This window comes from Takifugu rubripes, chromosome 13, assembly GCF_901000725.2.
Source record: "Takifugu rubripes chromosome 13, fTakRub1.2, whole genome shotgun sequence".
In the NCBI taxonomy this organism is placed as follows: domain Eukaryota; kingdom Metazoa; phylum Chordata; class Actinopteri; order Tetraodontiformes; family Tetraodontidae; genus Takifugu; species Takifugu rubripes.
Window position 1 is genome coordinate 7,428,610 of NC_042297.1, and position 24,409 is coordinate 7,453,018.

Genomic DNA, 24,409 nt, shown 5'->3' on the forward strand with positions numbered 1-24,409 from the left:
ATTGGAAATTTTTTGAATTTCGCATTGAACTTGTGGTGGCCTCATGGAAACGGTAGGTGGCGTTAATGGGTGACGAAAACACCAAAGAAGAAGAAAACAGCGAAAGCAACGGAAGAAGAAGACGTCTCGTTAGAGTATTGGCGTTTAGTTGAGATCTTTAGAGATTTTATTTTACAAGTTGGGCTTGAAGCCGGTACCGGGATCCACGTGTCCTTATTGTGTTAGCGCCAATCATGCTTCGTAAGAAACATGTAATTAACTTCATTGACTGTGGGGACGCAGAAATATGACGGTATCCGTCAGACGGGCGCTGGTGGACTGTGTCGTGTTGTCCGTTCAGGACACTGCTGTGTTTTATCCCTGCTGTAAAGGATGCTTCTGCAGGATTACTATCGATCAGCGAGACAGGTTAAAAAAAACTGTTATAGAGGAGGGAGGGGTCATGATGAGGCTCAAGCATAATCTCTTCATTTGTCTGATCACAGGTGCAGATGTTCCAGGTGTGGCTACAGCTGCACGGCGGACCGGGTGGAACACAGATACCGGCTGTCGCTGAAGGTGGCCCGGGATGGCTGCATGTTTGGTGTAACCGTGTTTGGAACATGTTTGAACCCGTTTTTTGGCATTGATGCAAGTGCTTTACAGAGGTTAGCACAGCAAATTGTCTTTAAGCATGATTCAACTTCTGAAATGTGCCAAGACTTTTTATTATTACAGAATAATAGCATTGCATCAGATTACATCATTAGCTATCATCTTCACAATGATGCAATGACTCTGAGAGCTGGTCAAATGAATTATTAAACTTAACTATTTTTATTTAAAGCCCAACCACTAAGTCTGCTATCAAATCCTTACATGGTCTCCCTCACTTTAAAGTTTAGCTTTTTGATTTCTGTGGTTGTATTTCAAAGGTTAGTGGTTAACCTGGATGAACCAGTTGGAACATCAAGGAGGTCCACGTTATTACTGAAGGCTGTCCAGGACTGTTTCATTGGCAGACATTTTATCTTTGGATTTAAGGTATTTGTGCTTTGGTAACTGTTTGAAACTGGGTCTAACTTTCTTTTCTTAAATTAATTAATTAGTTCCAATTAAATTTGAATATTTTCATTTTTGCATTACAGTTTCATTTTATTTAGTGACTGATAAATATGATTGGTTCAGGATACAATACATTTTTCTTGAACAGTCAAAACAAATGTCTAGAAGGCCAATAATGTCATAACCTAGTGTTAAGCTTATTATAAAAATTCCACAAACCATTTGTTTGTGGTTAAACAGGTTCAGTTTGAATTGATTTGCTTCCAGACATCAATATTCAGTCATTAATAATGGAATTGACAGTGACAGATTAAGTCTCTGCTCTTGTTTGTTTCCTGTAGTTTCATGAAAGTGAACCTCAGCCTTGGATCAAGAGAGCTGTTCAGAATGGATCTGGCATTAATGACCAATCGCACGTTATTGCTAGTCAGATGATTCTTCCTCAAGCTACAGGCCTGGACGGCTGCATGGTCATTAGCTATTATCAGAGTCTTCTTCAGAAAGCTGCAGAATTTGAGCTTGGATCTTCTGATCCCAGCGAAATTCCCAGATTTCCACCAGCATCCCTGCTTGTAATTCCTCATTCTTCTCCTGGAAGTAGCTACAGCAATGATGAACTGTGGTCCACCAGCCGTCTTTCTGATTCAGCACTAAGGTATTGAGGGCATGAGCACACCCCTAGTCTTGGGTTAGGGCCTTAGTCTTGAATGAAAAAAGTTATAATTTTCCCAGTTGATCTAGCAGTTTTCTGGTCATTGAAGAGTTTATTTTATTTATTTATTCACCTTTTTAAACTTCTTGACAGATGTCTCTGCTCTCTCTCAGTTCACAGCACCCAGACTCCACCTTTGCTCCTACTCCTCCATGGCAACAATCACTTGGACTAGTGACTTCATCAGCAGAGCAGGAGCAAGACGGCTGTAACCGGGACATTGAAGATGATAGCCAAGTAGAGAGGTTCAACTCATCACATCTCCAAAAAGGAAATGGTCCTAAAGACCACGAGGAATCTGAGGAGACAGCAGTGTCACCTTTTTCTTTAGGGCATGGATCTCCTGACCAGCTGATGTTAGACAGACACTCAGTTATCCAGACAGCTCCTGGAAACACTTCAGTCGTGAGCTCAGAGGTCAGTCCTGGCTCACTGGGCCACATTTCCAGAGCAATGTGGCTCTCTACAAAAGACCTCACTGAAACGTTGATGTTGGGTTCTGTGGCTTGGGAGGATTTGCCTTTATCTGATAGTCTTACAGAGTTTTTTTGTGAGAAACAAGGCTGTGATGTAACAGAATCCCAAAGAAATGCACACAATCAGAGAGAAAGGCCAAGAATCACCCCAGAAATCACACCACAGGACAAGATCTCATCAATTCAGTCCAGTCATGCTTCTAAGGGTGACCATTTACAGGCGCTGATGGATATCACTAACACGTCTGCACGGATAGAAGCTGATGGACATTTTTCTGAGCAGCTGTGCAAGAATCATGTGACATCTGTAAGCATTCATGCCAAAGACACAAGTTCTGATGGATGCAATCAGGAAAATGAGGAGGAAGAGGAGCACTGTGAAATGGAGGTATACAACTGTTCCGCAGACCTGTTCAGTAATGTTGACGTGGCAACAGAGACGCCCAACAGAACGGTCAGATGCATCACAAAAACACGTCTGCCGATGTCACATAAGCGCCGCTTGAGTGAACAGATGAATATTTCACATGTAACGCCAAACAAACCCAAACTGAAGCAGAAGAAAAGTGACGACATGGACAATCCACCAGTCACACCACAGCTCCACTTCATCCCTCCTTCTCAGTCCACCCCCATCGTGACAACTGGGTCTCCTGCCTCTTACAGATGCTCCACAGCTGTTGGACTCAGTTCCCTTCCTGACTGTCAGGAATCTTTAGACTTGGCAAGCCATACACCAGCTAAAATCAACCCGTCGCTGTGTAAACTGAACCCCCTCGTTAAATCGCTTTGCCATTGTGACAAAACCACTTCTGTCAGTTGCAGCAGCACGTTTACTCTTAAACGACGGTTCTGGAATCCAGAGATAACTAAAAGAGACCGGCTGCCTGTGCAGGTCCAGACAGCAGCTCCGAATATTCCACCAACAGAAAAAGTCATCCACAGGTGTGGCACAAGCAGTGCTGTTGTGATTGTATGTGGGGGCATTAATGAAATGCTCATTCCTCCCACTCCTCTAGCTAGAACACAACTGAGAGCAAAGCCCAGAAAACAAAGCCCTGCTCACAACAGCAGCCCAAACTTGCAGTGTGTTTGGGAGAAGGAGCAGGAGGATGGACGTAACAGTGGAGAAACTGCAAGGAATCAGGATTTTACATCATTGTGGGAACCATCAGGAAATCAAGATAGTGAGGCTGTTGTGAGGGCCAGTCTGGGCGCATCACCCTGTTACCTCCTTGATGAGAGCAAGGAATGTGACTGGTCCAGAGATCTGTTCTCTGATTCAGCGTGATCGCGTTGCAAATGGACTGTAAAATGAATGTGATTATCACACTAGACGCTATTGTAAGAAAGAGGTCAGACTGAACAACTCAGCCTGAACTGCAGCAAAGCTTTAAACAGTAGATTTTAGAGAGAATATTTTTAAAATCACGCACAGGGTACTTTAAACCAAATACCTTGTTTGGTGAAAGCAAGGCAGGAATATTGCACTTTCAGTGTAAACCAATGCCAGGACAAACTTCTGTCAGTCTCTTTGAATTAGTGTGTCCCAGGTCTGTTGGCAGCCCTGAATTTGACCTTCACAGGGTGTCAAATATGACTGTAGACTTTGTCACATAGTTTTAATATATCTGTAAACCCCTGAGCTATCTTGCACCTCTAAAGAGCTCCTGTTCTTAAAAACACCTGTCAAATCCACCATATCATGTATCTGTCTGTTGAAAATGTTTTCACCAACTTGAGGCTTATGAAGTTTTTATATTTGGAGCGTGTCAGAAAGACAATAGTGTCTTCATTTGCCCCATTAAAAATATCGAAGGCAGTCATCTCCATTATGAATTTAAATCACATTTATCAGTTCATTCACTCTGCAAAGCGTCTTACCTGTTGAGTCTACTGGGTATTTTATTGATATTATAAATGTGCAGAATAATTTAGGGAAAAGTCACATATTTAGTCTTAAGTTCACTGGTGAACTGTTGTTTCCAGAGATTCTGTGTAAGATTAGGTTCAGTGTGTCACAGGGTGCCTGCTGTGGAGTTTCCATTGCTCTGTTCCAGTGACTACTGAGTTGTAGCGTAGTTGGAGATTAAGAGGCGTGACAGCCACATGGTGTCTCAGGGAGGAGACATGGCCCAGCATGGAGTTGTCAACAAAGCGTCAGCCGGGGCGGGAAGTTGTGGCGCTCATAGAATGAGGAGGGCTAGAGTTGATTCAGAGAGTTCTGTCTCATCTTATTTAAAGCATATGTAATTTTACTGCTGCTTTTTGTTTTATTTGATCATAGATCATAAAATTTAAAAGCCTTTACAGTTTTGGAGACAACTAAGAGTTGTTCCAGTAGGATTCCATTTTTATAAAAATAATTAGTCATTCTCTATGGAATATATTGATATTATGTTTATTATCAATAATAAATAATCATATAAATTAATAAAAATCCTAATAACACATATAATTAGGGTTTTTGGTCTATATAACACAAATAGATAATATGCTAAGACATCCTAATAAGTGTGTTTAATGTGACGTTTCAAATCAGAAGACAAATTTGAGTTATTCAAGTTATCATTGTTTCATTCAGCCTCTTGTGACTGACCTGTGACCTCATTATGGGTTTACTGTGCAAACATAATGTTTGGTTCTATTAGCTGCGGTTCTATGATCCTGCGGTCGTGTAACTGGCGTTCTGTGGGCCGGTCTGAGTCCATTTCCATAACGGGTCATGGAAATTCTGACGTTGGGCACCAGTGTTCCATATAAGCACCTGTCTTAACACGTCACATCCAAGCTCCCAATATGAAACTCGTGTGATTGTTTTCCGAATGACAGTGCGTAGACGGTGGACAGGAACTATATATCCTCCATGGGAGTTCCACTCTTCATTCGGCTGCAGACACAGCAGTCTGTGGGTCTAAGGGAAGGTCGGACCCTCTCTTGCTATGGAGGTAGGATTTTACACCCATTTCTACTCTAACAATTTCTATCATTAATATTCAGACTTTTCACTTTCTCATGCAGTTAAAATACACAAGAATGAAAATACAGAATTGATTAATTGACTTCTGTAAAATAACCTGTGTGCAGTTATTGAATCAACTGTATGTCTAAACTCGTTCATACTAACCAAGGCTGAAGTTAAAGCAATCAGAACCTGTTAAGTTGTGTATTTTGCATCCGATTCTACTGTATGATCACGTGATGTGTGACTAATGGACCCCTGTACTGTCTAGGGGCCACAATGTGTCCCAAAAAGAGGTGATCATTCGGGGTTACTGCTGGCAAATCTCAACCTCCAGAGAAACCAAGCTCAGTTCTGTGACTGTGTAGTCAGACAGGGACAGAGCTCGAACCTGCTCTACCCTGCCCACAGGTGAACAGCACTCTTAGTTTGTTAATGATTAGGAACATCACAACATGCAGAAAATTTGATATTATCTTAAAATGCATCATTCATGTGTTCATATTGTTTCCTTCCAACTTATACATCATCAGGTTCATGTCTGTTATTCAGGTGTGTTCTGGCTGCCTCCAGTCCAGTGTTGGCATCAATCGTATCCTCTACTGGTGCCCTGGTGGAGCTGCAGGTTCCCTGTCTCTCTGACTCAGTATTAGCGCACGTGTTGGACTACATTTACACGGGGGCTTTACCGTGCACTCAGAGCCACCAGCAGTTCTCCAATTTATTCACTGCTGCCTGCTACCTGAAGATGGATGATCTCAGGAGGAGGCTGGAGACTCAGGCCAAACACCTGCAGCTATCAGGCTCATACAATGGAGCTTCACTGGAGAGCACCTGGGAAGATACACCCAGAGGAGCTGCAACCAGCAGCTGCAGCATGTCTGGGCAAACTTTACAGGGCATAAATACAGGTAGCTGTGGCCAGATAACTATTGTACCATCTTGGAAGTTACCCAAAGCCATTCCTGTCCCTGTTGAGATGTGCGGGGTGTCCAGGAGGGCCACCGAGGTGCAACAATATCAGGTTCACTCAGCTTGTCCTGCAAATCCAGAGAGTTGGCTGCAGAGCACAGAGATGCGAACTGGGGCAGCTGAGAACAAGACAAGTTCAGCCAAAGAGGGAGAGATGAAGAGAATTGAGGCAACTCAGCAGCTCTGTTTAGTGGCCACATCAGAGCTGGAAGAGGCACAAACTCTCAGAGGGGACGAGCAGATCCATTACACTGCCGGTTGTGGAGACAACGTCACCTCTCCCTCATCACCACGTCCGTCTTGTGGGGCAGTGCCGGTGATTCGCCACAGCAGCACAGCTGCTGTAGCAGAAGCATGTAAGGTGCGTACTTACCACCCCCCTTTTGAAGAAATTTCTGCTCAGCCCAGTTCACATAATGGAACACAAAGTTTTGATTGCTGCAGTCGCTCAGATGACCACATTGGACATAGTTCCAAGTCGGCAGAGGAGCAGCCACATCCTGTAGAAGAGCCAGACACTGGAAGTGTCTTCAAGTATGAGGGTGCGTCCACCACTGAAGAAAGAAAAGAGCAACACACTTATTTGAGCAGGTGTGTGACTGATACAGATAAACTGTCCAGCAGGCCAAGTCTGCACACAACAGAGAAGAACACAGAAGGTCCCGCTTTTGTCCAACATGAAGGCAACGGGGAGAACTCACAGCTATGTGCAACTTCTACTGTACAAATGGACAACACGTGTGACCCCTCGGAAAGTGTAGTGGAGCAGTCGTACCACGCACACCTTCATTATCACTGGCTGCGCCCAGAGGACACGCTTCTATCACACAGAACATCTGATCAAAAGCACGCCCACCCTGGTCTGTCAGGAAAGGCCAGTGATGAGGATGTGGAGGGCCTGTTTTCCAATGCAGCTCAGCACTTTACCCCTGCAGACCAGGTTCTGCTGCTGGACATTAGCACAAAACCTCCAGAGCTGCTCATATCCTACAGCTACGGCAAACAAGGTGATTGGGGGCTGCTTGGTCAGGACACATCTGGGAACCAAAGAGAAGGTGAAGCAGCTGGAACCATTGCTGACAACAGAAAAAGTGGGCTCAAGGACAAAAAGGTTGATGTGGAATCCATTGACAAAACATCAGAAACACTCGGAGATCAGGTGAAAGATCCTGATGCTGATGAGGAGAACTATACCCTAAAGTTTACGCCTTCTTGCATGCCGGACTCTCTACAAGCACCCACCTCACACACCTCGTCTCTCTGCATACCTTCAACCATTTCAGCCAACATGCCAACGGTTATATCACCTCAGCTGTCAAATCACCACCCCTTCCAGTGTTCTATGTGCCATCGTTCCTTCAGCCAAAGAGGCTCTCTGAATAGACACATGCGGAGCCACCTTGGCATACGTCCTTTCCCCTGCCCTCGGTGCCCTATGACCTTTTCACGCCAGTACCGAGTCTCAGAGCACATGCGCGTTCACCAGCGATGTGTCCTTGGGAATGACTTTCATAAGCCACGTGCCTCGTCAACATGAGTTAATGAGTCAAAGGTTACTGTAACTCTTTTGGGTTTTCTGGGCCTGTGCATAATCGGGTTTCCTGTGCAAATATGTAGGAAAAGGTTACAGTCCTCATCAGTGCATTTTTTATTTTTTATTTTTTCTTGTGTTTCTCTGAGCCAGTGTGGTAATTGTTTTGAAGCTCCACCCCTTAAGGTTGACATTAGCCACCGTTAGTAGTGAATCTGTTGAATGTTCCACAGTGAAAATGTTTTAACAAGTTGTACAAAATCAACTTTTATTGGAAAAAAAGACTTTACTGAAGTGAAAAATGTAACATGTAACAAAAATGTAATGTAAATGTACACAACACTGTAGAGAATAAGAGTAAATTATTGGCCCCTGCACAGTGTGATGTCAACACATTCCATGCACTACATGTTGTCAGCAGGTGCTGCTCCATATTTCAGACATCATGTGGCATTTTGATATGGCTGTAATAACCACCGGTCAGTAATGTGACTGATATTCCCTGTTTAGAATAGTCATACATTTGTGATCTTAATTTGTCTGCAGCAGCTGCAGACTCAGTTTGAAGCCTTTATATTTATTTCATTGTTGTTTGTGATGATTCGAGCCTCACAAAACTGAAACTGTCCTTTTCATTTCTCTGCAGGATGACACAATCTGCAGGCTGTTGACAGTGGAATTCATTTACAATGTCCCCCCTTCAATACAAAAATACAAAATGGGAAATAATTCACAGCTTTAGACACAAGTCTTTCAAAATATATAGGTGCCTTACGTACATCTGTAGTAAAATGCATTTCTACATAACATTTGAATATATGTTTTGAGGAAACCCTTTAACATTTGTTATACTGTGGTTAAATAGCTGATTTAAAGGAGAAACTCTTCATCGGCGGCTTGTTATCTCGCCTTGCTTTGTTCCCCATTTGCTTTACTCCACCGGCATTTCAATTGGCGCAGTTGTCATGACAACAATGGCCTACGGAGAAGAAAAATGCAGGTCAGTCTAGTGTTTGACAGCCAGAGACACCCTTCAGCTGCGTGTTTGTTCTCACCTGGCTTTTTGTTGAGCGCAGGGCGGCGCCAGCAAGAACCGACATCACGATGAAAACAACCACGCACATGAGGCAGTAGCACAGGTAGACAACCTCTATAGACACAGCCATGGCCTGCCCCAAGGAAAGGTCAGATGTGCCAGAACATGAAGACAACCACAAGAAAAAGGATGTCATCCACTATATTTCACCTAAACTGTCTGCCTCCACTGATTTGGTTATTAGCTGTATTTAGGGCACAGCAGAATGTCTAAAAGGGAAGAACATACTTTATCGTCATTATATTTTATGACCTTGTGAATCCGCTGCCTTGTTTTTGTCACCCTCATCAGACTCACTTGGGCAGGTGAGTGGTGGGAGCACCTGAACCAGCTGCAGCCCATCACCCATCAGCTTGTACAGCCTGTGTACAGCCACTTGGCTTGCCGTGTTAATAAACACACATCTTCTGACTTTAACTTGTGGTTTTCAGGCTTCGGCCTGCAGCTGGACGGCCCCTCACATATAGAAGCTTGTACAGTGAAATTTTAAGGGTCGATCTGAGGTGCCTCTGATCAACCTAACCTGCACCCTTTTGATGTGTTTGTTACGTACCTTAAAATAAAACTTTGGTAAATGATGGGAGCAGCAATCACCTCATGATATTCTGACCATTGCATGGCCGTCTCTGTGACATTGTCATATATGTCATGGATGGTGTAACCATGAAGCCTGAAGTGTATGTTGGGTATGATTTGCAGGATGGTCCAAAAGATTCCCAGAATGGTCACGATGGTCAGGGCCAACGATATGGTCACCTGTGGATGAGAGCGAAGCAGGAAAACCCCGAGAGGGCAGTCTGGAGATGTTTCCACTTAACACTTCAGCAGATCTGTGAAATCACAAGTGCTCTTACTGTTTTTTTGGTGGTGTTGTACTCCGTCACGATGTACAGGATCCCACAAATGATGAACTACAGGAGGAGACAGGAAGGATTCCATCAGGAAACTCTTAAGGTGATAAAAACTGAAACTTTGTCTGACAGGAACCAACATTTTTAAGGTTGATTAAAAGCAAATTTCTGAATGCTCCTAAAACTGAAGAGTTTTAGAAAAACAACCAACCATTATTCCCAGTAGGACACCAGGTGGGAAAACTGTCCACATGTGGTGACTACTTTCTCTCACAACTGTCACGCATATGATGAAAAAGGAACAGCCCAGAACCAGCAAAGCGCTCTGAGATCAGAACCAAACACACAATCCAGACTTTAGCAATCAGAACCAAACACACGAGAGCAGAACCAAACACAAGATCTCACTCCGGTGATCTTGGGTTGTCCCTTCATGAAGTAGTGCAGAGGTTTGCTACCCCCCACAGTGGTGCTCTGAATCCTGGCGTCACAGTGGAGTTCAGCAGACATCTGATGTAGAAAGGCAAGCAGGAAACAGATGTTCATCAACCTGGAAATTCACCTGAAGCAGAGCCCTGACAGAAGACCAGCAAAAGGAGAGTTCACACCCCAAAATGTCCCATGTCAGCATTGAGGATGGAGAGAGTGAGCAAACAGAAGAGGAGATGAAGATGAACATGGCAAGAATGTCAGAGGCCCATAACACCTCTCGTCTCAACATTTGTCAAATTCGCTGAGCATCCCCAAAAGCACCTTCTCAGTGTAAAACAGGACTGAACTCACAGCTGCATCTTTGTCCACTTTCATTTGAAATGACATGTCCAAACAGTTTTACCGTTCTGTCACTGTTAAACATGTTTCCTTTTGTGTCTGTTCTGCTATGAAACAAGGCACTTTCAGCATGTTAGGATTAAATCACAAGTGGAAGTAAATTAAAATGTATCTGTTAATACGGACAGAAAAGCAGACACAGACCTTGTTCTCTCGGTGGTTGAGGGATTTTGCAACTTTCACATCTGGAGCAGTGAGATGGGTGGTTGGAGAATGAGCCTCTCATTTTGAACCTGCCCAGAAGATCTGAGGCCTGAATAATATCCTGTCATGTGACACCAGAGCTGTGTTCAAGCTTTTGGACTCTTCTCTGCTTCCCTTTTTTAGGCAGTGGTGTGGAGTTTGTAATGAACCATAATACAATATGTCCTGTCCTGTCCTGTCCCAGTCAATAAAGGGAGACACCATGATGAAGAAGCTGGTTCAGTCATGGCTGTCAGTGATCTCTTTAGATTCCCCAAATGTCTCCACTGCGTAAGCATTGAGGCCCTGAATGCTTAAAACGCCTGCTGAGAGCTGTTCCACTATAAGCCATGTGCTCATTAGGCCCTAATGTCATAAATATCTGGAGAACAACAGAAATACATCTTACAAATGTACAAGTAGGGGAGTAAACATTACAGACAGTTGCATGGCCACAGTTAATGTTCTGCAGTCAAAAATGGTGGACTCCGAAAAAAGGCTCCAACAGCCCTTCACCCTCAACAGGGTCGGGGGTGTTTGGGGGGTGGGGGTGGGGGTTTGCGGGGAACAGAAAAAGCAGGAATGTGCTTGAATGACTGTTGTGAGGCAAGACAGATCAAACTGCCAACGTTTTATAGTTTTCCCCCAACCCATGCATAGCTGTGCTCTTTGCACAACAACAGGAGAGAAAAGAAAGATTAAAGAAGCAGAAAAGGATTGTGGGAGGAAAGTGGGTGAGACAGGAGAAAATGGGCGGAGCTTCATTGAGGCATAACTGAGGGGTCGGCCTATAAAATTCATACCGGCTGTCCATACCAGCATTATAATAACATTGTTATTAGAATAAAAGAGAATTTCTCTATGTGTTTTTTTCTTCTACCTAATTTTCAACTAAACGTAGAGAAATAATGTTATTATCATTATTATCTAAAGTGGTAGCCAGAGACAATAATGGAATACAAAGCTGTGGACATTTTATTGAGGAAAATCAATCCATTGTACAGGTTAATTCAGTCAATATTGTTAAGGAAGCATATTTTCATCACTGTGATTTGCACAGGACAAAGACAAATCCACTCTGAGTGTGGATAACTGGGGGATTTCATGAATCTTTCACAGAAAGAATTGGGAGTCATCAAAATGATGATTTGCTCTCATTTGATCTGGGAATTCACTGAAAAACTTCTGTAATGAAAAAACTAAGTAACTAACAGATTAAGTGTTCTTAAAACTGTGGAAAACAATTTTGCCACTTCTATAAAATAAAACTGTGAAATCTTAAAGGGACATCAGATAAATGTCTGATCAAGTCATCGACATCCATGTGGGTCACAATGCAACATGGCAACAGCATGATCAGATCATGATGGGACCCTTTCATCACACTATACCAACAGAGACAAACATTAGGAACACCTTTAGAAACACTAAGGGCAGCTTCACAGTTTTCTGACAGCTAAAAAACTTCTTTTCATCATTCAGCGATTCATAAATTACGAGTAAGGTAGAATCCTTGTCTTTTTAAAGACAAGAACTTCACATGTTTAAAAAAATCAATTTTCATGAACTCAGGGCAGTCGAGACTAGTTTTCCTGATGTTTGGGGAAGTAAATGTACATAAGTGCTATTTAGGGATCACTTCTCCATTAGCTCAACCAGACTGTTCAAAACAGACATTTAGCAAAAAATGGTTACAAGTGCTTTCTGAGGTCATCATAAAAACATATTCTATATGTTTTATTCTATATGATATCTGCCTGCATGCAGGCCTATATCAAGATTAATCAAATGAAAATACACGAGTGTCTAAAAGTGCTGCATCGATGAGCTTGCTAAGTATTAGTAACGATTAGTATTTTGAATAGTACAAACTGAATGATATTTCTCTGCATGCTAGCCTATCACTGATATATTTACACTGATCAAAACCACAGACGGATGAAACTCCAGCAGCTTTTTGTCTCAGTGGAGTCTTTAAATTCAACACTGGTGTCTGAGCAGTGTGTGTTTCACAGTAGAACGGTCGGAAAACGCCTACGTCAGCAAGCTTTTCCACAGATGACACTTTTTTGGTTTTCCTGTCATGTGTTGTGTCCATTGTACTTGAGGTTAAAAACCAAACATTTTGAAGCTGCTTCTTGAGATGGCTGAGCTTCAAATGACCTGTGAGGCACCTGATTAGCTGAGACTTGCTAACTTGCTGAGACTTCCTCCATCATCCCAAAAAGATGACAGTCAGGTTGAGGTATGTGTGTGTGTGTGTGTGTGTGTGTCTTGTGATGAGGACCCATCCATCCATTCAAGTTTCCTCCATCATCCCAAAAAGGTGACAGTCAGGTTGAGGTATCTGTGTGTGTGTGTGTGTGTGTGGTGTGTGTGTGTGTGCGTGCGTGTGTGTGTGTCCTGTGATGAGGACCCATCCATTCTACCCGTGGCTGCTGGGACCTGATTAGAATTACGTGGCTGTTAGAAACTAAATGAGTGATTCAGATTTCTGGGATATGATCGCTGCCTTCCGATGATCGATACATCATCTCACCGCTAGAGGGCGACGAGGATCCTTGGCTTCAGGCTGGTGGGGTTTTTCTTTCGAAACAGTCAGTGCACTTGTGAAGATGCTGCTTGTGTGCTGTTAATTTTCTGATGGGGTTTGATATCTCCATAATACCTTCTCCTCCATCTTGTTCTTTTTATTTTCTTCTTGTTCTTCTTTGCTGATTTGTTCAAAAGGGATATTGAGCATACATTCATTAACTCTAAATCAGTAGTCAGTCATTTATCCACGAAATTAACGGGTCTGTTGCTTGGGTTCTATTTTAGAACTGTGCAGTTTTAGAACCTGTATTCTCAGGTTCTTCAGCTGGTCTCAGCTGGCTGCGGATCTTCTTCCTCAACCACAGCGTCTGGACGTTCTTGGTTCCAGAACTTGTGTTGTTCCAAGGCATCAGAGGGGGGGAACTTTTCCCCCTCACCTGGAGCCAGCAGTGGGAATATGTGGTCAACCATCTCAAACAGAAGCCTGAAGCTGAGAGAAATTTAAAGAAGTCAGAGGGCCAAACATTTTCATCTAGGGGATTTGATTAAAAGATGAGCATGTAGAAATAGAAAAAAGGGTCCTACGAGGAAATGTTGGTTTTGGCATGTTCCTGTACCAGCTCACCCTTCGGGTTGACTGTGAATATTCTATTGAGGGGAACACCCACCTCTTTGTATGAGTACACATCCTGAAACCAGACAAACACCATCAGCATCCAAAGCAAAGCTGTAGGTTCACATTAGTTCTCACCGTGGCTCTGTTGCCAAAGGCAGCATAGAAGGGTTCCATGTTAGGATGGAAAAGCTGCTTTATGTCCGTGAGACACTCAATCTTGAACTTCTCTGGTTTTTTCTCAATCACCTCCCTACAGACACGTTACATGTGAGATGTCACACACTCTTGGGAAGTTGGACCTTTTTATCCAGTACCTTCTCATGGTGACTGTGTATCAATTAAGTCTGACCTGTGAAAGGCAGAGAACAGGCTGCTGGGGCTGAGCAGCACCGGGCCCATCGGCAGCATGGTTCCCTGCTCGTTGACCCAGTGCAGGTAGCCTCTGGTCATATCCGCCATGCCGATGGCCCTCGCAGAACAGTACATGAACTTGTATCCATTCCTGTTAGAGAAAAGCAGAGTCCTGGATGACTGTCCTCCACAGTAAAAAGTGTCTGATCAGATTTCCTTTCTGCAGCTCACACTCACAGGCTGACTTTGTGGTAGAGACTTGCAATACCCTGGTGGGTCCAATCTTTACCCAGCGTGGGGAGGATGTGTCCCAGGGTGTCTGACCTACAGCAGGGCACAAAATCGATACCTTAGTATTAATAACAAACAGTGGGAGGTCGTGAAGTTCATAGTGAGGACACCTGCTGGTGAGATGTGGTAACTACACGCCTGCTAAGCTGAAATTCACCGTTTGGCTGTTTAGGTTTGAGAGCAACACTGTTGTTTAAAGACCTGGTGATGGTTCCATCGATGTCAGAGATGATAATCTTGTCATCCCAGTTCCAAAGATAGATTGTTCCATGACAGCGACAGGTGCCCTGATACTGAGTGGTCACACTGAAGACCACCTCATTTGGACCCTCCTTCAGCTGCAGATTTTCCTTTGAACACACACATCAATCATTTCTTGGCTTAGTCTTCGACTCTGAGAAATGTGCAAAACATCATAAAACTATGGATACATCATTCTGGGGAAAATCAAACTTAAAAATACACACCAGTTGCTCTGAGGTGAGTCGAAGAGTCTTCTTATAGCAAACGCTGGCAGCAGCCATGGGGCGATCTACCTGACTGGACAACCTGTGATCCTCATCGCTCGAAGAAGATTCTTCTTTCATCCTGGTGACCAGACGAGACATGAGTTAAAAGGTCTTAAACTCTTCTGGAGACAAACATTTATGTCACCTGTTAACGGGGTGCAGAGAGTGAGCGCTCTCCTCTCGAGCTCCTCCGGCCTCAGACTCCTGGAGGACAACAAAGGTCAAAGGTCATTCATTCAGGATTTCAGCTGTTGCAAGGTCTTGTACTGTCCTTAATCTAATGAACAAATAAAATAAACAGCCTGAAAGTCAGTTAACCTACTGATTTGATGTCACTGTTCCTGCTCCTCCATGAAAACCACCATCGTCCTCCTTTCTTTGGCATCTTCTCTTTCATGATGTTCTCCACTGAGGCCTGGAGACAACCATGCCATAACTCAACTAAATATGACTTAAAATGTCACAGAAAATGGGAAAAAGGACTCACAACCACCACAGGAAACACACACAAACCCATGAAAAGATGAGCACAATTTACATATAAGAACTGAAAAAACAGCACATTTCTCATCAGAATATTCCAACAGAATAAAAGTTCATGGTGCATGCCGACCACAACCTTTCTGTGGGATGTTATAACAGAGACACAAATATAAACTCTTAGCAAGCTGAGAAAATAACATACAGACTGGGAGGAACTGGAACCAAACAGACCCGGTAGACAGTAGGAGAAAAAGGCAAAAGCAGAAAACACATAACTCCAACACCAATACTGAGTGCACATACACATCACACAGAAAGAAAAGGTGCAAAACAAATTGGAGAAAAATAAGAAGGGGATAGAAAAGGACATATTCAAGTGTTAGAAAAGACTTGTGAGTCATATTTCACTCTGGTTAAAGTGGTAACATTTATATAATCAGCAAATAAGCAACATATGAGTATCTGAAAATTTTACTTTAGAACAATTATTCAAATCATTTTTAATTTCATTCCATGAAAAAGAGCATCAAACATTAAAAGATAACTAGTAGGTGAACCAAAGTGAAACAGCAGATTAAGGAGAAGCAGCTGTAAAAAGCTTGCAGCACAAAGGCAAACGTGCAAGGAGGAGTGCAGTACACTCAAACACATCACGCACCACCTGACAAATATAACGAGGACAGAATCAAATGAAAGAAATCATGTAAAGACATGACAAAGCTTCGACTATCAATTCCCTCAGTAAAAAGATGAGAACACAGTTAAAAAAATACCTCAAACACAATGTCACCATTTAAAGTTCACAACACTGTATTATATATAAGAAGAACGACAGAGTATAGAGAAAAGTATAGAGAAAATACTTTTAACAGCTTATATGGAATATAGCTGCAGTAGTTATTCAAAATAATTAACAATACTAAAAGATAAGGTGTTGTAGTATTTAAGGGTATAGAAAAACTATTAAAATGTTGATAAAATACTGTGGTTACCTGTGGTAACGGCTTTTGATAGACCTGTATGGCCAACATTAGAGGAGCTGCAGTGCTCCAGTTGTAGTACCTGTAACAGACGCCAGACACCAGAGGGCGCTATAAAGACGGCATATATTTCCTATCACTGTAAAGTGCTAATGTAACATTTATAATAATTTATTGAATTAAATATTTTTAACATAGACTAACTTTTATACTGAATAATTACCATCCACACTGGACCCTTTTTTGGTACTTTGTGTTCCCTAACACTTTTATTGGTAAATGGAAACCTAGTAAAACATACTTGTTTCCAATCTTGACCACCAGGTTGGGATCGTCAATAACAGAAGGGTTCTCAGAGAACTGCTGGTAAGAGATTACCTTCTCCTGGAACTGCTCTGTAGCACAAAACACACACACAAAAAGCTAATCCAGGTGCTTTGCAACTAACGCAAAGTGTTAGAAGCAGCATTCATCTCCATATCCTACCTCTGGTGATATCCCTGTTGTCAGTAAGTCCTCCACATAGCGAGATGGCAATATGGGGCAGATCTCCCAGCTGCTCAGGCAAACTGTCCACACCGCTGTCCATCCCACTGCTGGCCACTGACTGCGGGGACTGATTAGCACTACGTACTCCCATCATCATCATCATCATCTCCGAGTCCCCCTTCATGGAACTACTGCTTCCATCACTGAGAAGAGGCAGCAACACAGAGTTTCAAATTATGTGTTTGGCTCTTGCAAGGAGTTGTACACACAGATGAACATGTGGACCTTTTAGGGAAGTACAGAGCAGCGACTTTGGGTTCCAGCTCTGTGATGTCATCCAGGTATATTCCGTCAGTGCCCAGGTGCTGGCTCCTCTTCTCTAATGGCAGGCAGAGATAACAGCTCTTCATATGCTTTGAAGCTCACACCCTTTCAAATGATTTGCAGTGATATGGAGCTGTGGCAATACCTTTCTTCTTTGACGGCGAGTCAGTCCTTCTGATGGGACTTTCTGTATTTACATGATCGGAGAGGCTGCCGTGACAGCCAGAGTAGGTGTGTGTTACACCTTCCACCTCTACACAGGCAGGTCCCACACTCTCCGCTTCTACCAGAAAGAATTGTTCTGAAGTCAGTATCTTTCAGGAACATTCCAGAGTATGTTGAACACTTGTCCTCACCATGAACCTGGGTCTCCCCTGGCTGGTGAACACAGATGGAGGGTGAAGTGGGTCCCGCATCACTGATGGCTCGGAAGTGCGTACTGGGAGACACGGGAATGGCGACCGCTGAAGCAGGGTCCTGCTTCTGGTGAGCAGTGAGGAAGGGAAGCTGTGAGGAGAAACACAGTCCTTAGTTTCAGTGTGTGTGTGTGTGTGTGTGTGTGTGTGTGTGTGTGTGCGTGTGTGTGTGTGTGTGTTTGTCCATGTGTACCTGGGCAGCCTGGGGTAGTTCCCCCCAGCTCCAGAGCATCTCAGGATTATCTTTGTTCTGACTGCTTATCTCTGAGTCGCTCTTTGGTGTCGAAGAACGAGAATCATCCAGACGGCTGAGAAAAAGCCAGATCGTCAGTTTCAATCGTCTTCTATTCAAAATCCATTACAAAACTCTTCCGTATGAGACGAAACAGTCCTGAGGACTTTCATCAGTCATTAAGGTTGAGATACCTAACAATAGGAGAGAAGTGAGGGGTCTGTTCAGGACAGGAGATGGACAGACCACAGGGTGGAGGAAGGGACAGAGTCTGTTTAATGACATCACTAGGGGAAAAAGAAAGATAGCCACAAAGGAGAAGGAAAAATAAAGGGGAAGAAAAAGAGAAAAGACATACTGTAATTCTCAGCTTAAATCATTAAACCAGTGAGGGAAAAGGTTTGATCATTACCTGTGTGAATGGCTCCAATCGGTGCTGGGGTGTGTGTGAGGGCCACAACCCTGACCAAACACTGACCTGAATGCAAACACAAACACATACATTGTACAAAGATTTTCAAAATACACACTGTACGCAACTTGTTCTCTGACTACAGTTCACCTTCTCTACGAGGAGAAATTTGATTAGTTTCACCAGAAAACTAATTATTCTCGGACTGCATAGAAGAAACTGAACTTTCCATGAAGCATTATGGGCTAGGGAGATGAGCACAATCTCTAAATGTTCCAGGAATTTCTTCCAGCCAAGCCTGTGGTGAACTTTCTAAGAAAAGTTTGGAGCGCTGCAGCAAGAACATAATGGGGCTGAGCAAACACTGTGGGAACAGAGCACATTCCTGGAAAGTGTCCAATAACCAGATCTGCTCTTCAGCCAGTCACAATCTGATCACAGTTTCTGTAGTTGGATGAAGTCAAACCACCAACGACAGTTTAAATTTCAGACTAGCTGCTGTCCTCAAGCAAAAAATCCTCCCCGATCCCACCCTATTCTGTAGAACACACAAACACACACATACACGCACACATACCTGCCATCATTCGATCCCTCCTCATCTGAGCTCATGTCGATGGTAAACATGTCCTCATCTTCGGAGAACTCTTCTCCACTCTCTTCTCTCCTCCCTCCTACTGTCTCTGGATGGACTTTCTTCCTTCTTTTTCTCCTCTTTTTGCTCATCCCACCATCACCTTGCTGCGTCCCTACACTCTGGACAGGAAGTGAGCTGCAGGGAATGGGCTCTGTGTGTGTTGTTGAAGAGATCACATCAGATGCCTGTTAAAAAGTAGGACGGTGTTTTTTAACTGGGCCTACCATGGTGACGGGACGTGTGTCTGCCAAGCTGGGTCTGCATCAGCTCTTTCCCGGTTGACATGATGGGGGAGGTTGCTAGGTAGGATGGAACAACTTCCTGTCAACAAAAAAATGCAATCTTCTGACACCAGAAACGAGAATCATATCACTGGACTTACTAAACCTGAGAAATGTCATGTAATTTTTGATTGTAGAACACTGAAGATGACTCTTGTGCTGTGTAATCAGGAGGCTCTGCAGGACTTCATAGTTACAAATTAAACTAATTTGGGTACAAGAGACCTTGAATGTGTTAGGATGTGGTGGTGGGATCTATTTTTCTTTCTTGTCCCGCTGTTCCTCTGCCATTGGTCTTCTGTGTCTGTCTTGTTCGTTTCACTGGTCTGTGCACACTGGACATGACTGACCATATTCTCCAACCCTCCTCTAGGGTTCCTCACCTGCTTCTCATCAGCCCATCAAAATTGTCCACATCTACGTCCGGCTCTCCCTCCTATTCCCTGCCAATTCTTCCTTGAATCATCTGTGGTAAAGTACATACCAGCTCCTGCATTGGTCTTTCCAAAGGGATGAGTGAAATGATTTTTTGCTTTTTACCATCAGCTTTGCTTTGTCTCGTCTGCCCATCAGCCTCCACTCAACTGGCTTGTTGAATTGCTCTTTCAAAAACAACCTTGTTGAGAGAAGACCTTGCTCATTTTGGTCTGCATTGTGTCTAGCATACGCCTTAACAGAATGTGTCTATCAACCATATAACGATTCAGCCAATCATGGATCAGCATGTACCTGACAGACAGGAACATTCTGCTAACCCTAGGGTTAGCAAATTGTGTGAACCTTTATTAATGTATTCCCCAGCCACTCCATCTGTCCTTTACCGAGAGCCAAATCCAACATTTACCTTAAAACACAGTCTTCATAACTTCACATCCGACGACCGACTAAATTCCTCTTTTCAAATGAATCTCTTAAGCTGAAAAAGCCTCAATCTGATGTCACCCTTTTAAAACCAACCACAGATACCATAGGTAATCTCTGCATTACTGGATCTAAGATCACTCATTAGCATGCCAGCTTAGTGGATATTAGCTTCTATTCTTTGGTCAATAATTACCCAGGAAAACATCATATTTACTCTTTACTGTTTTATTTTGGTGTTCACAGATGTACAAGTTCTGGTCATGGGAAGAGGATTTCTGTGTCAACATTTGATGAACGCTTCATCTACGTATTTAAGACAAGTCTCAACAAATCCTCGAGGATTATGTGTGAAGAGAAGTGCTGAGTGGGTGCAGGTGGGGCTAGACGTGTGCCAGGGACATAGAAACAGACTCAAACAGCTGCTTGGAAATATGTGTCCAGCCAAGGAAAAGCCAGGAACCAGTCTCCCAAGGGGTATTTTGAGTTAGCTACAGATTCTGAAAGTGTAGTTTCTAATCTTTCCAATGATGTTTAACCCATTAAGTCTGAATATATTTGGTCTGGCCTGAATTTCAGGGAAAACTTTCAGATTGCCTATTTGTCCTGTCTGTCCATCTCATCCGCGTCTCCATCTGTTTGGACCTGACACAGATCAGAGGAGCGCGCCCGATGGTCAACTGACAGTTCCGTACTGTGCAGACAGGACAAGCCACTAAGATCACCACTGAGTAAAAGCAGAATTACAGCGGATCACTTGAGAGCAGCAACGTGACCTTAACTGACACCAGAGCCAAGCACAATACGTCAGCTGTGCTGCATGACGGCCCACAAACATGGTGTCCTGTCCCAGCGGTGTAAGTCAACATCAGGAGGTCTTGCTACACCCACATGACATAAATCAATATTCAGGTTCTTCTCACATCTTCAGGACAATTAATTCTCAAGATAATGGGATTTTAGGAATCTTATTTAAAAACCATTTCAATTGGTTGGCTAGAAAACGTAGGTCGTAGCAGCTGTCACACTGTGAGACTGTCATGCTACATTTCTGAGTTTCTGAGTAGAATTTAACCTCAGGTTATCTTTGGTCACAAGACGGTGACAACAGCCTTCCTTGAACGTGTCCCACAGTGTGACATAAGACCTCTGTTTTAGAGTCACGACCAAAGATCATGACCATCAGAGTGGAAGAATTTGTTGTGAGAGTTAGCTAATGTACTCCTGCAGGCATGATTCGTGGCCAGGAAACATTTAATTGTTTAGGAAGGTGCATGAATCAATCTTTTTTAGGATTGCTACGTTGGTGTGTTATTAACCTCAAACCTAATTCAGACTAACGTAGGCATCTCACTGTGTGAACCTAAATTTGACCTGGGGTTGAACCCAGCCTCAATGCAGCAAAAGACAACAAGTCCAAGTCAGACAGCCTGTATTTTAGCACCTGGTAACTTTTGGTACATCAGTAAGTTCTGTTCTTTTCTGACTGTTATTGACACTGTCAATCATTACTCACCAGCGTGTTCTCCGCCTCCTTCACAAAGAAGGCCTCTCCATTCTCTCCCAGCTTCATTTGCAAACTCACCGGCTCTCCGTTGATCTCTATGTCCACCTGCATGACACAACACCTGCCAGTTCACATGAGGCTTCACTACAACGCCACCTTTTGCTGCTGCTTTGCTGTGTCCAGTAATGGAACAATCATCAAACACTTGAAAACGGACAATTGTACCACTTTCTCACGCGAGCGAAGCACTCCCATCTTGCCGAAGCGGACATGGAAGGGGGAGCACTGAAGGGAGCCATCGGGCTGCTGCACCACAATGACGTCTATACACCCAGACAGGGTCGCAGGGTTGAGGCCTCTGTACAGCTCCTTGACCTGCACAAACACCTGACCTGCCAACTGACCCACATAGTTCATGGTCTGGTACTGGAGAGACACAGAAAAGGATCAAATCAGCCCCACCAGCTAAAGCAGCAAAGGGATTAAACTTGTGCACAAAATAACATTGTGATGAAATTTGGGGCTCAAATGTGGCCCAGATAGCTCAGATATTTGTTTAAAATAATTCACATGTTTCTTTTAAAAAGGTTTGCTGTTACTGCCGATCCCAGAAAAAAAATGTAGTTGTTGAGTAAGTTTTGTTGGGATTGGCTGCTATGGCTATTACAGAGGTTTGCAGGCGGGCGACAAATTAATGACAACAAACACAGACGAACACATGATACACTCGTCACATTCCTGCGCCAACCTACATGTTATTACAATATAATACAAAAGTCTGATTAAAACGTGTATTTAAAGTGCAGTTGCTAAAAATTATACACGACAGAACAAATCTGCCTTTGTGTGTTAGGACATCCATTAATAAATTTGAACATCTATTCCTTGTGTGTCCCAGTTGTCCCTTTGTTTTGTTTATCACACAGATACCCTCATGCACACGTGCTGATGCCTGGACATGCCACAGAACTGATATCACTGTACACAGGGAACACGTGCACACGCACAGAGAAAGAGAGAGAGAGAGAGAGAGAGAGAGAGAGAGAGAGAGAGAGAGAGAGAGAGAGAGAGAGAGAGAGAGAGAAAGCAAAAGCTGTTTTTTCCAAGAACTGGACTCTGGCCATCACTCCCAGTGTTTCCCTATTACGTAATGCCCAATCACCTCCGGGGGTCGGTCACCGCCACTGAGCGGTTGTACAATGATTTTCCCAGCAACACAACACAACAAATAAACCTTTGTATGTCCACTGTTATGTCAGGCTGGTGGACACAGACACACACATACACACGCACACACACACACACACAGTCTGCTGAAAACATTTACTGACACCAAAACGAAGAATAGCAAGAAGAAAATGATGACTTATTGTAATGAAACAATCTACTGTCGCCTAAATACTAACAACCTTCATCGCCTGATCGTCGTGATATAGAATAAGAACATACACTGAGCATGCGCATTTATTTGCAGCAGTCTTGGTCTCTTCGAAATAAAAATCCTGTTGATGCAACATGCAGACAAGCGTGAACCTGTGACGATACAGAGCTGCGTGCATAGTCATGTGACCTCCGAGAGGCGACATGTAAACATCTGGGCGAGGCGCTGCTCTTTCATTCATCCGTAAACGCTAACACGGACATCACAGCCTATACCTGAAGATCCAACCAAATTATACATATATGCTATCCGCAGTGCAACCATGGTGGATTACTACAGAACACATAAATCCCACTTACATTGTCAATGAATAATCTGATTTTTGGTGTTTTTTCCGTAACGTCCTTAAATGCTGTTACGAGTGTAAGGTCCTCCTGTCCTCTGGTGCTCACATGTTCCTCCTGGAAGCGAGCCTGGGTTGTTTCTTTGCCTCTTTCGTGTCTGCAGTTCGATGCTGTTGAGGTATTTAAACCAAGTGAAAATAGTCCTCCACCTCCACGAGACCGCAGCTTCAGCAGTGCGCTGATTGGCTGAGCCGCAGTTGACGTCAACAGGCAGCTGACGGAAGTTCCCTCCAAAAGTCACTTTAGGAAACACGTTTACGCGGTTCAACGATTGTAACAGCCTGCTAAGTCTGTGTTCTTAATATATTTTTTAAAATTGTTTTGCTAAGAGTTTTAATCTCTAACCAATATGTGATTGGGGAAAAGCTCCGAGAAATCTGGACAAAACCAATTTATTTATAATTTCCCCAAGTTTACAATAATTGCAAAACATTGTATAAGTCATTATGGCAGCTAATGAAGCGTTTGGTTTGTAAACCCTCTGAAATGCTGCTCATTAAAAGTTTATAGCCAAAAAGCTTTTAAAACTATGAGTCTTTTGAACAGACGATTCAATCTCTAATGCAAACAACAGCCTCTATTTAAAACACAGCGTGCCAAAGCAGATCAAATCTCCATACACATGCAGTGACCATAGACGGGCTATTCAGCTGACATCCAGAGAGGCAGACAGACCAGAATAGAGCAATCTGGTCCACCGCCTGCGTCTCAGCTTTCAAGATGGCCCCAGTGCCAGTGTGAGGTGGGACTGGAGCAGAAACTATTTTCATCCTGAAGGAGAAGTTGGCCTCTACACTTGCTGTAAACATCTGCCCTGATTTCAGCTCAGTCTCAGACATTAACCACACAGATGCTGCCTCAGGCTGCTTTATACAGACAAAAGAGTTGGAATTTCTGCTTTTTAAGTATCTTATCTGAATGACTTGTCTTCATCATTCAGTTTAGGTAAGTTCAGGAGATACAGTCAGACCCAAGCTGCCAAGCAAACACTGTTTGGCAGGAACACATGTAATTATCCCAGCAGAATTTTTGGAAAAGAAAA

At 43.4% G+C, this 24,409-nt stretch overlaps 4 protein-coding genes across 8 annotated transcripts; 2 read left to right on the forward strand and 2 right to left on the reverse strand.

Moving 5' to 3' along the window:
* Positions 1-109: 109 nt before the first annotated feature.
* Positions 110-4,052, forward strand: ddias (DNA damage-induced apoptosis suppressor). The gene is made up of 5 exons (XM_011618575.2): positions 110-408; positions 486-647; positions 915-1,023; positions 1,386-1,699; positions 1,870-4,052. The coding sequence occupies exons 1-5, from the start codon at positions 287-289 to the stop codon at positions 3,521-3,523; spliced, it is 2,361 nt and encodes a 786-aa protein (XP_011616877.2). The 5' UTR covers positions 110-286; the 3' UTR covers positions 3,524-4,052.
* Positions 4,053-4,191: 139 nt separating this feature from the next.
* On the forward strand, positions 4,192-7,703 carry LOC105418652 (uncharacterized). Its single transcript, XM_029846069.1, has 3 exons — positions 4,192-5,180; positions 5,466-5,605; positions 5,747-7,703. Exons 1-3 carry the CDS (start codon positions 5,175-5,177, stop codon positions 7,701-7,703), a joined length of 2,103 nt encoding a protein of 700 aa, XP_029701929.1. The 5' UTR covers positions 4,192-5,174.
* Positions 7,704-7,943: 240 nt separating this feature from the next.
* Positions 7,944-11,074, reverse strand: LOC105418653 (uncharacterized). 2 transcript variants are annotated; one of them, XM_011618574.2, is made up of 7 exons: positions 10,620-11,074; positions 10,053-10,154; positions 9,856-9,969; positions 9,648-9,704; positions 9,388-9,549; positions 8,753-8,866; positions 7,944-8,676 (listed from the first exon to the last, which is right to left on the reverse strand). In XM_011618574.2, the coding sequence occupies exons 2-7, from the start codon at positions 10,152-10,154 to the stop codon at positions 8,629-8,631; spliced, it is 597 nt and encodes a 198-aa protein (XP_011616876.1). In that variant the 5' UTR covers positions 10,620-11,074; the 3' UTR covers positions 7,944-8,628. The 2 variants fall into 2 exon arrangements, with proteins under 2 accessions (XP_011616876.1, XP_011616875.1); XM_011618573.2 differs by lacking the exon at positions 10,620-11,074 and adding an exon at positions 10,428-10,609.
* A 539-nt stretch (positions 11,075-11,613) lies between these two features.
* Positions 11,614-23,521, reverse strand: lpin1a (lipin 1a). Of its 4 annotated transcripts, XM_029846440.1 has the most exons (24): positions 23,323-23,521; positions 21,808-22,008; positions 21,592-21,687; positions 19,158-19,254; positions 18,874-19,084; positions 18,297-18,362; positions 18,079-18,171; positions 17,846-17,960; positions 17,593-17,743; positions 17,382-17,519; positions 17,198-17,291; positions 16,910-17,115; positions 16,725-16,818; positions 16,436-16,505; positions 15,283-15,375; positions 15,106-15,164; positions 14,919-15,039; positions 14,653-14,801; positions 14,398-14,484; positions 14,159-14,311; positions 13,945-14,059; positions 13,779-13,882; positions 13,498-13,683; positions 11,614-13,372 (listed from the first exon to the last, which is right to left on the reverse strand). In XM_029846440.1, exons 2-23 carry the CDS (start codon positions 21,997-21,999, stop codon positions 13,515-13,517), a joined length of 2,673 nt encoding a protein of 890 aa, XP_029702300.1. In that variant the 5' UTR covers positions 22,000-22,008; positions 23,323-23,521; the 3' UTR covers positions 11,614-13,372; positions 13,498-13,514. The 4 variants fall into 4 exon arrangements, with proteins under 4 accessions (XP_029702300.1, XP_011616873.1, XP_011616871.1 ...); XM_011618571.2 differs by having other exon boundaries at positions 11,614-13,683; positions 21,819-22,008; XM_011618569.2 differs by having other exon boundaries at positions 11,614-13,683.
* Positions 23,522-24,409: the final 888 nt, after the last annotated feature.